The sequence below is a fragment of the Alnus glutinosa genome, chromosome 6 (assembly GCF_958979055.1).
Source record: "Alnus glutinosa chromosome 6, dhAlnGlut1.1, whole genome shotgun sequence".
NCBI lineage: Eukaryota > Viridiplantae > Streptophyta > Magnoliopsida > Fagales > Betulaceae > Alnus > Alnus glutinosa.
The window spans coordinates 1,785,555-1,797,500 of record NC_084891.1 but is presented as its reverse complement, the minus strand read 5'-3'; the positions used below and the strand labels follow the sequence as shown (position 1 = coordinate 1,797,500).

The window sequence follows — 11,946 nt, the reverse complement described above, 5'->3', positions numbered from 1 at the left end:
CTCTTTCGCTCGTAGCTAGGCACAAACACGATGATCATATCCTCAAGCTCACCTATAGTACTGAAGTTCATTGTGACAAATACTATTGTATAATTTGCGAAAAAGAAAGAGATTTAAATCATTAATTTTATTATTGTGCAGAATATATGCAACTTTCTTACTCATCCCCAATACATTTTAAGAAAATGTTTATCTTCTAAGTTTGGCAGTACTTCCACAAAAGACTATTTTTACCGGCACCCCCTCACTTCTATTTCAAGGACTGAGTCCTCCCCTTCATGCAATGCTTGTTCAGCCTTGTTGTGAGACTTTCGATGGTTTGCCTATGAAACAAAAGTGACAAAGAAGTAGAGCTAGTGGCAGTCTACGTACGTGCGAGGGTTTGCTTGTAAAAATGTTTATTAATTTGTGGACTCTTTTTCAGGGTTTTCTTGGGCATAGAGATGGACCCTAAATGTGACTTACATAGTCCTCCCACTTTAGATCACGTTTGTTTAATTTTTGTTTATTTCGGTGTACGTATAATATTTTTTATAAAATTTTATTGTACACCGAAATTATTTTTCAAAAACAATAATTTTTTCAAAAATATTTTTTTAGTGTTTGGCTTTTACGGAAAATGAGCAATCGGAAAAAAAATGCCGATGACTATCAGAAACCTCTGGCGAGGTTCGACGGTTTGAGAAAGAGAACTCAAACTCGAAGAGTGGTTTACAAAATTTAAAAAATGAAAAGTATTTTCCGAAACTAAAGAGATTTTTTTGGTTAAACTGAAAATATATATTTTTTTCGTAATAAAACTGAAAATATTGTTAATTTGACCATGATTTTCATCGCACTAAACACAAAAAAAAAAAAATAATAATAAAATAAAATAAAATAAAAAATGCCAAGAATATTTAACACCGAAACTTAGTCTCTTTTTTATTTTAGTCAAGTTGAGTTGAGTCCATGAATTTGAGTCGGTCCAGTCCATTAAAGTAAGTCATATTTTTTGGGTTAAAGTCCAGGATTGTCCATTTTTTTTTTTTAATGAGAAGAAACAAGTAGAGATTAAGAAGAACAAGAAAACAAATACAAAACAGACCAATAAATTGAAAATACTGTTCTCCACAACAATCAAAAGCAAACCCTTTTCACAAAGCCCAGGTCGGAACAAGCGAATATTGTAGTTGTAGCGGCCCATAGAGTGATATTTTTGGTCCTGAACTCAACCGTGGGTTGTTGTCATTCGTACGTGGTCTAGTGTACGTAGTCGGTAGCAGTCCAATTAACTCAGTATTTCAGTTAAGTCTATGTATTATTCAAGTTGCAGAATACCAATGAAAATGCAATCTATCAAAATAACAAGCTATTGTTATAACAAATCACTAAAAAACATCTGTTTCCATATCAGTCTATGAAACCTAGTTGTACAATATAACTCGAAAGCAATTGCCTCATGCTATTTATAATAGAATCTGTTGGGAAAATATCACTCACTGGTCTTAGGAATGACACCCACTGTGGAGTGGAACTGATTAAATAGTCATCGTGATTACATGGCTAAGTTTAAATAGTGAAAGTAAAAGGAGAAGAGTGCTCAAACTCCGGAGATGGATTGTTCACTCATCTGCGCGTGGAGAAATGGGACAACAGGAACCCCAAAACCTCTAAAGGCCGGGGTCATCTTTATGTAAGCTGTCGGGTTAATTAAGGAGCATTAAATGCACAAAATTCATTTCATTTTTTAGTATCTAAACATTTAATGAACCGCGGACTTGGACCGGCCAAATCAAATTGTCCGGCTGACAAGTTGTCTCCATCAAATACCAAATGTTCCTTATGGACTATACTAAGAATGTCCAGCAACGTCCGATCACCGCCTATGAGGTAATCCATATGTGTTAGCAATTAATGCAAGGAATCTTTGAGATTGGAATGGTAAGCTTGAGAAAACAACATGGATATATAAGGAAAATTTTTGACAATTAAGGTAATGAATTTTTCGAACAAATTCATTTACTCTCAAGCATTAAAATTCTTACTGACTGAATTGAATCATTGGAGAAGGTGTCGCCGACTAACTCTTGACAAGTCTTTATTGTTTTATGGATATGTACATTCCTCCTATCAAAGACCCAATTAAAACTTCATACGTCGTTATTCAAAAACTGTCGCTTAACAAAATCAACACACTCAACACATAGACATGAGATGGATCATACATATACAGGTTCGGGAAATTACATATTGGAGGTTAAAGCTTCCACTTTGACAAAAAAAAAATGATTTAAAAGTCAGTCAAAAGGTCTGGGGCCGAAAGCAGGCGAGTTTGTCAAAACTCAATCAAGAATTCAGGTTGTAAGTCTTGAATTCGGTTAAGCCAATTGGGTTGGATTGGAAAATATAAAATTGGAATTGTTTCATTCCCACCCAAACATGAATTCGGGGAAAAAGAAGAAAATAATAAAAAAATGAGTTTGAAAACAATGGTATCCAAACAAGGCCCAAGGTAGAGTTTGTGGGATATTGATGCGATCTTTAGTTTAGAATACATTACAATTTTTTTGTTTTTAAGACATGTCCACACAAGAGAGGGGAATGAGGGATTCGAACTATAATGACTTCCGCTTCATGAGGCGTGGTCCCCAACTGATTGAACTACCCTTGAAGACTATAATACATTACAAATTTAGTATTAGTTTGAGCGTTGAAATAGGGTATTTGTACTTTTCCCAAAAAATTTGAACAAAAATTTTCTACAATGTACCCAGCCTCTAAATTTGACATGTGTCCTTTAAGCTATTACAAAAGCACATGAGAAGCACATGCTATTATTTAAAAAAAAAAAAAAAAAAAAAAAAAAAAAAAAAAAAAACAAGTGTTTCTTACATGCTAATGACACATGTCACTTTTAAAAGCTGGTTTGTGTTAAATTTCTGTCCAATTTGAAAACGGGTAAATCATCACTTATTCAAAAAACTTAATATAAGAAGACATGATTAATTTTTTCATTTAATTAATATTTTAATACTTCATTCCCTCGTGCGTTCAAACTCTATTTCTCAATAAATGAAATATTTATTTGAAAATGTAAGATAAATCATAAAAAGAAGGCTAAACTCATAAAAAAATAATGAATTTAATATCTCAACAAAAGTAAAATTAATTTAGAATTGTGAAAAGAAATAAGCAATAAAAATTAGAATATCCTTTTCCTCCCTGACAAGATATGTTTACTTACTGCATATACAAAATTACAAGTTCTTTCTTTATTTTTCTTTTTTAGTGGGCCATGCAAATCTTTACTTTTTCCACCTACAAGTTACTTGGCATCAAGTATTGAAATTCTTTTATCACTTACCACTTAAAACTTACCACGCCAATCTTCAAAAAGACAATTTGCTTACGTCGTAAGCATGTCTGCTCGCCTTGAGAATAAGGACTTGGCTCTCATGTGTGACACGTCAACAGAATTCAAGTATTTTATATAATTTGATAACAAGGCCGATGAATAATTAATTATCTATGCATACTTCATGGAGTTCTTAGAATATTTTATTACTACGATGAATTTATTACAAATTAGGTAAACGACAAAAGTTAATTTTGCATATTATTTTTTTTTTAAGAGAAATGTACACATACTTTCTTCAAATTATCACCTATTTGTCAATGTCTCTCCCCTTAAACAATCGATTGTGTCAATTTTTCCCCTAAACAACTAAAACAATGTCAATATTAGACTTGGCAATTCGAGTTGGCAGGTCAGGTTCGTGTCAACCCGTCAGGTTGGCGAGTTGGAGTGTCAACCCGATTGTGATTATTTTTTAAAAATAAATTAATATAATAATTCAAAAAATGCCATAAAATGGGTTAGCAGGTCATAAACGGTCGTAAACGTATTGGTGAGTTGGGAAAATAAATCAATAATCGGGTCGCAATCGGGTTGGCGGGTCAACCCACGCTAGACACGATTCTAATCGGGTCATAATCGGGTTGAGCCGATTAGCCAAAACTCAAACCCTATATTTTCGTGTTGTGTTCATGCCAAGTTTGCAGGTCGTGTCAAAAATTGCCAACCGTAGTCAATATCCCCCAATGACAAAAATAAACTTCATAATTTTTTTTTAAAAAAAAAAAAGAAAGAAAGAAAAAACTTCAAATTATTAAAAAAAAAAAAACAAAAACAAAAAAACCATAAAAAATATATATATATATATTAAAAAACATACGAAAAAAAAAAAAAAAAAAAAAAAAAAAAAAAAAAAAAAACTAAGACAATTTATTTTTGTCTTCCATTTTTTTTAAAAAATAAAATAAAATCCTTTTCTAAAACTGAAAAAAAAAAATTCTAAAAAAATTGAAAAACCAATGCGATCATTTTATTTTTATTTTAATCATTTTTAAATTTTTTTTCTTTTTTTCTTTTTATTTTTTAAAAAATTAATTTTGTTTTTTGCTTTTAATTTTAATTTTAATTTTAATTTTTAGTTTTTTAATTTTTTGTATTGTTTTTTTTTCTGAATTTATAAGGATATTTTTGTCTTATTGAACATTTTTAAGGTCATTTTTGTTTTTTTTTTTTTTGTTGGCTAGAGAGGGACATTGACATTGTTTTGGTACTTTAGACGATAGATTAACACAATTGATAGTTTGGGAAGACATTGATGATAGAGTGATATTTTAAGAAAAATATGTGTATTTTTCTCTTTTCTAAAAGAAAAATCAACTAATAGTTGTATTAGCCTCAGTTGAGTGAATAGTTGTAACAAGCTTGGCAGGCGAAAAATGGTTCGAGTGACTAGATTGCAGGGGAGATGCAGAGCTAGAGGTAATGGAAGAAGATGTAGATGACGTAATGACAGATGGAGAAAGAAAAAAAATCGGATGTTAATCCTTGAAAGGCTCTGATACCATATTCGAACAAATAAGTCTTTGGTTAAACAATTCCAAATAATCCTTTGTTGTTGCTTTGTATCTATAGAAATAGTTTACGGTAGATGTAACCTAGTAGAAGTATATAGAGATTAACATTCTACAGCTAATCAAACTAACTTGATATATCTGTACATTTGAATTCTATTCTATTTTTGTAATAAAAATTTAATATTTATTCTCATCTGCTATATTGAAGAGTTATCTACGTGTGACTTGGTTGATGAAGAGTCCTCATAGGTTTGTATTTTCTTTTATGAAGAGTCCTAATGAGTTAAGGTTCTAATAGTGATGACTAATGACTTATATTTTGTGAGGCATCATTTTGCTTTTCAGAAGAAAAAATTATTAAAAAGAAATAAAAAATAAAAAACACAAAATATTTATAAATTATTTTTACTTTCTTCTTTTTTTGAAAGGAAACAGTAGCTTTTCATTAACTTTGTTCTGCATTTACAACATTCACCAAAACGTTTGGTAGGCGATAGTCTGATAATTTGCCCACAAAACGTTCGAAAGGCGGTTAATGTCGGTTTGGTAAGCGGTAGTTGAATAATTTGTCCACCCCTACTTTTGACATGGTAGAAAGGAGTTGTTGGTTAAATAATTTCTTTAGATCTAGAGATTCATATATAAATGGTAATTAATGGGTCTGAGATTTGATGCATGCAAAGAGAGAATGAATGGTTTGTAGTACTTTTGAACATTTGAGAACCCCAGTTAACTCATGGCAGCATAAAGGATTTCCTTTGGCCTGTTGTTGACACTGATCATATGTTAATTAATTCAAGGATCTTCAATCTAAATTTGATAAATGATTTGTGAAATGACACTATAGGTCTAAGAAAGGGAATTCAGTGTAGTGCTATTCTAATTGCTTCTAACCACTCACTCTCTTAATTAAGCTTAAGCACGTGTTAAGAGCCTAGCGAGAAGATAAAGAGCCAGAAAAAGATTCGGCATGATAGTAACCTCAAAAGAGGTTGAAGCTTTGGTTGATTGGTTGATACAAAAGAAAACTCTCAAGGGTTTTGGGTGGCTGGTAGGTTGGGCGGATAGAGGAGAAGGAGAGAAAGATGGGGTTGCAAGGAAGGGGAAGGAGGTTACAGGGAAAGGTGGGGAGGAAAGCTTTATGGTGTGTTTGGATATTGAATTTTTGAAATCAGAATTGAATTTTTATTCCCTTTACGAATTTCGAGAAAAAAAATGTGCTTGGGTGTTAAATTTGTGAGATTGAAAAATATTATTTTTTAATGGTAGGAAATGATTGGAAGTTTGAAAAGTTGTGTGGAATAATGATTTAAATAATAATTATTTAATATATATTGATTTAAATATTGATTGTTTAATTAAAAAATAAATAAATAATTTTTTTTATTTTTTTAAAAAAACATAATTAAATTTAAAATTAAATAAAAAAGAAAAAGAAGAAGCAACAGGCAACCACCTCTTTGGGGGTGGCCAGGCAACCACCAGTTGTCGAGGGTTGCCGCACGGCCACCCCCAATGGTCGGAGGTTGCCGCGCCACCCCTGGGAGTAGCGCACGACCATCCACAGGATCTTAGGGTGGCCACGCGGCCACCCCCGGCCACCTCTAGGGGTGGCGCACGGCCATCCCCAGGATCTTATGGTGGCCGTGCAGCCACCCCCAAGGGTCGGGGGTTGCCGCGCCGCCGTCCTCAGTGGTCCACCCCTAGGATCTTGGGGTAGTCGCGCAGCCATCCCAGGCCACCTATGGGGGTGGCTACCAACCGGCAACCTGCTTTTTTTTGTTGATTTAATTTTTAATTATTATATTAATTAAATGTGGAACCCACGCGTTTTTGGAGACAACTTGTCCTGCGCGTGGGTCCCGATCATCAAATCAGACTCATCAAAATGTCAATCTTGAATTGAGCCAGAATTTAGGTGGAATTCGGGTTATTTTGCGAGTAGGCGGGTTTTAGAAAAAACCCGAAAAGAATCATGATTCTTTTCAGTATCCATACACACCATTAGGCTTCCCTCCCATGTTCTCTGATCGACCATGGAGACCCACAGCAACACCATGGATCTCTAGCCGTGGAGATCACGCACGACCAAATCCTGGGTTTGGAGACCCATGGTTCTCCAATCCATGTGAGACCATGAATCGGCTCTCTGCAGAAGATCGTGGGTCTAGAGATCCACGACTCTCCATGGTCTGATCGATCATGCGTCTTTGGTTGTCCACAGTTTTCTTTTTTCTTTTTCTTTTTTATTCTTCTTCTAATGCAAGGATATAATAAAAATTTGAATTATGTGCATCACACGATTCACATATGACGCATTTTTTGTCGAATTTAACATAAAACTCTAACGGTTGAAAATAATTAAGTGAGAGGGTTAGAGAGTTAAAGGGGGTCGGTTACGACTTATTAAAGTTTGAAAAAACATTGTAAATTAAGTAGAAGTTAAAGAAGAGTAAGTGTAATTGGATTTGACTTAAGCGCAGTAAAAAATAAATATAGTATATGCACCGTAAAAAAAAACAACTTCAATTGTATATTTAATTTTACTCTTCTTTTTTTAATAAAAAAATTAAAATTAAATCTGAATTATTGAAAATATTGTAGTCTTTTTAGGTACCTAAGCCAAATCTAATGTAATTTTCCATTTATTTAAATGACAGAAATTCCATACAAACTGATTTGTAAAAAATTTCATATAATCCACATATAATATTGACATGTGCTCCTTGGCATATGAGAAATTTCATATAAAAATTTCAAACATTTTTATTTAGTGACGTTTCATAAAATGAAACCTCATTAATTAGTGTTGTATCATAAAGTGTGTTACTGTAGACACGTCACTAAAATCCAATTTCTAATTTGTTTGTAGTGAACACTTGTTTTAATAGCATATGCTTCTCACATGCTTTTTTAATAGCATTAATAAAAAAAAACATATGCTTAATTTTCACATGTTTAAAGGACATATATCAGTCTTATATGTTGGTTATATAAAATTTCTTACAAACTAATTTATAAAAAAATTTATGTCCCTATTTAAATATCTTCGTCGAACTTTGATGATATGATACGTACGGGAGAGATTAACATGCATATGAGTTATGAAAGAGGTGATAATTCAAGTACTACCCTTCCCTCTCCCTTTTTGCCAAAATTCAAGAAAAAGAAAAAAAGGTCTTATTAATTTATTTTATATATATATAATAATATATAAATGAGTTGCAAACTTTTATTTTATTCTATATGCATCCCAAGTAATTAAGCCCCGCTATGCACAAAGATTCTCTTTGTGATTAGCCCACCTTAATCATTTCTTAATGATCAGCTTTCAGCTACAACCGGCAGCCCCAAACCCAACCCTCCCTCCAGCAACATCGTACACTACCTCCAACCTTCTCTGCTGAACATTCCCAAAGATCGCCACGTCACTCGCTTCACCATTCCCGGCAAAAGCCAAACAAACCTGCGAGATTCTTTCAGCGTAGAACACCCCCACCTCGTCCAGCTCCACGTTGACCCCGCCGCTGAACAAGAACTCTATTTTCGGGAACGTAACATCGTCGAACTTGCTGAGATCGTAGCACGTGTCGAGTATCGAGAGCGCGTCCGTCAGAGGATATTGTTTCATTGCCTGCCGAAATGCCGTCCTCAACGAGGTGTACGCCGCGGGCGGCAGGCGAGTGATGACAGTCCCTGAGTCGATGATGCTCCCAGAGGTCGAGAAAACCGAGGCGGCGATCGCTAGCCTGCTTCCTCCGACGCTTATTCCCGTGATGTCGAGGCCGTAAAACGACGTGCCGTCGGAGATCTTCGACAAGGGCGTGAATTTGACGGAGTTCGAAGCTCCGCCGCTGCCTTTCCCGAAGGTGAGGTGGCCGGTGGCGCTGGAGGTTGAGGGGAGACAGTAGGAAAAGAAGCGGCCGTACTTTGGAGCGGTTTGTTGGACGAGGGAGAGCGGGTCGCGGGCGAGGCCGAGCAGCCCGGCGGAGCCGCCGAAGAGGCCTTTGTTGTTCTGGCCGCAGCCGAAGAGGAAATTGTCGAACACGTCTGTTGGTGTGAGGGTCAGCCTCTCTTTGCCGAAGAATCCAACGGAAAACGACTGGTCGCCGTATTTTATGCCGTACACGCATGTGGATGCAGAGCAACCCGGTGTGATTCCTGCATGCAGAAAATTTCTATTTACCATGAGATTATTTAAAGTGTAGATAATTAAGGTAACAATTATTATGTTAAGTACACTCTTATACGTAACGATCTGGATTATTAGTATCACCTGTGGCAGAAACGAGCTGAGAGCACTGATTTGAGCCACACGTGATATTTGTGTAAGTTTTGGATGCTGATGGGTTGAAGATTGGTTCCTTTTGGTCGTAACAACTTCGGGCGCAAGGCACACATTGGGTCCAAGTGATGTCGCTGCCGGTATCAAATATGAGCGTCAAGTCCTTTTTGGGTGTGCCGAGGCCGATGGTCACAACGTAATTGCCCGAGCCAACGACGCTACCGGACTTGGCCGGGATAATGGTGGAGTCGACCCTCAAAGCATCAGTGTCGGCGGCCAACTTGTTGGAGAGCCTGGAGTGGATTGACTTCACCCTTGCCTCGTCTTGTTGCAGGATTTCAGCGTGGGTGGGAGTTTTTGCTTTGTCTTCATCAAGTTGGGAGCATGGACCATATTTGTGTACCACTTTCAAGGATGCCTTTCTATTAGGACCTGTTTTTAATTCCCAGTCAGTTAGAACACATTCAAATCTAATATCAAAAAAAAAAAAAATCTATATTTGTATTAATTTAGTCTATTGAATTGTCTTTAAAATATGTGATTTTTACATATATTTTTTAATATGATTAACAAAGCATGCTGTAATTATCACGTACATTTTTATCTTCATGCTCTAATGATCAAAAGATATCAATTTAATAAATAGAATTGGAGAAAAATAATTTGTGCTTCAATTGTGAATTACAAAGATCCAAAAAATTAATTCTTATGGTTATCAATTTGACCAAAGTTCACCAAAAATGAAACCACTTGGTCATGAAAAGACTAACGTAAAAAGGAGCAATTAATGCATGTAGAGTAATTCTGCATGTACATTAAGTGTGCATAAAAAAAAATGAGGTGACTTTTAAAATCACAATTTGATAAAAATCATCATTTGATCAATCACACGCTCAATGGTGATTTTAAAAGCCACATCATTTTTTTTATGAACACTTAATAAACACTTAATGTATATGTAGAATTACTCATTCCTACCATATCGAATTACATAGATTAAAAATATATGGTAGTTTAATCATTGATTAATATTCATACTCACCTCTCACTTGGATGGGATTGTGTCATGCATTAACTGTGGGATCCACTATATATATATAATGTGTGGGTGGTGAAATATCAATCATTGATTCTTTGATAGAGCCAAGCCACCAATCCCAACAGTTTTCTATTCGAATTGTCTTTATCTCTTCTACCACTAAGTAATTAATTAACCCCCCCACATTACATATATGGTTCAGTTCTAATTAGAATTAATTAGGCCAAATTCGGAGTGAGCATGCGTCTTATAAGACAAGACACAACAACCGACACATGTCTCAATTTCAATAAGTCTAATCATGAATATGATGAAAAAATAAATGACGAATAAAAGAATGAGTTTTTATTTTCAAAGGTGGAGGTCTTACATATTAGGTACACTTACGTTTCAAAGAAAAGAGATTGTTTCCCTTTTTTTTATGATTGCGATGATCACAGACTCTAACTTGTTCCCAAAGCTACTTAATTATTCATTTGTTTAGATTGTTTTTTTCTTTCATAAATACATATTAATCATTAGTTAATTATTCTTAAGATTTTATCATTTGAATTAATCAGATAAATTAATTTTATTTATAAAAAAAATTACTTCACTAATCTTGTATTTAATTGTAATAAATCAAATATAAATCAATTTGTTTAAAAAAATAATGACAATAGTAAGAACAACCATATATAGTACTGATAACAGTATATTATCACAAGACTAACAATATCTATAATAGTAGCTAGCTAGGCAACAAATCAGGATTCGATAACTATTGTTTAAGTGAAGAAAATCTAAAGAAATCAACAAAGGATTCGACTTCTCTCTCACAGAGAGAGGGAGAGAGAGAGAGAGAGAGAGAGAGAGAGAGAGAGCAGTTTTGTGAAAAACCTTTGGAAGAAGGGCCGCAAGTAGTTGATGGTAGAAGAGAGCTGACTTGCAGGGTATGAGTATGATGAAGATGGTTGCTTTCTATTTTCTCTCTTCCTGCAAAGGCGAATCCCAGCTTGTTTGAAGAAGAAGAAGAAAGAAATAAAAGAGTACTGATGATGAAGAGGAAAAAGCTAAGGAAGGAGGAGGAAAAAGGAATAGTGGCCATTGAATATTAGCCTTCTCTCTAGCTCTCCACTATGTTTCTCTTGCATGTGAACTCTTATTGTCTTTGTTGGCCTTATTTATAAAGCTAATTGACGATACAATAGATTGTCAAATCTTACACGTCACCCAAAATTTTCCTAGGTATTTCAGGCTAATTGATGGGTATCCTAAATTATTGAGCTTTACATAGTTAGTGAGTGGTGTGCAAATTAAAGCTCAACCAAACTTATAGTCCATAATGGAGCCATAATTTTTTGTGAGATAAAGCATAAATGAGGAGTTAAGTCTAATTATAAAAAAAAAAAAAAAAAATGAAAATCGGAAGAGAGGGCATGCATGGCTCCAGCCTCCAGGGACCTCTAGTTCCATCGTTGCTTAAAGTTCAGCAAGTACAAAATGCACACGCTTCCGCTTCTACACTTATAAATGTACACTTTCTAATGTGGTATTAAAAATTATCATTAAATCTAAAATCTATTAATAATTTTTAGTGTAACGTCAAAAAAATGCGAACTTGAAATCGAACGCGTGTAGCATTTCTCTTCCCTAATAATCATATTCAGTGAATCTCTATCGAGGCATTTATCATATTGTCTTGTATAGAGTACTATATATCTTGATTTTC

The 11,946-nt window shown here is 34.6% G+C and overlaps 1 protein-coding gene across 1 annotated transcript; it reads right to left on the bottom strand.

Annotated features, from left to right (window-relative positions):
• Positions 1–8,068: 8,068 nt before the first annotated feature.
• Positions 8,069–11,381, bottom strand: LOC133870502 (aspartyl protease family protein At5g10770-like). The gene is made up of 3 exons (XM_062307658.1): positions 11,115–11,381; positions 9,188–9,628; positions 8,069–9,072 (listed from the first exon to the last, which is right to left on the bottom strand). Exons 1-3 carry the CDS (start codon positions 11,320–11,322, stop codon positions 8,243–8,245), a joined length of 1,479 nt encoding a protein of 492 aa, XP_062163642.1. The 5' UTR covers positions 11,323–11,381; the 3' UTR covers positions 8,069–8,242.
• Positions 11,382–11,946: the final 565 nt, after the last annotated feature.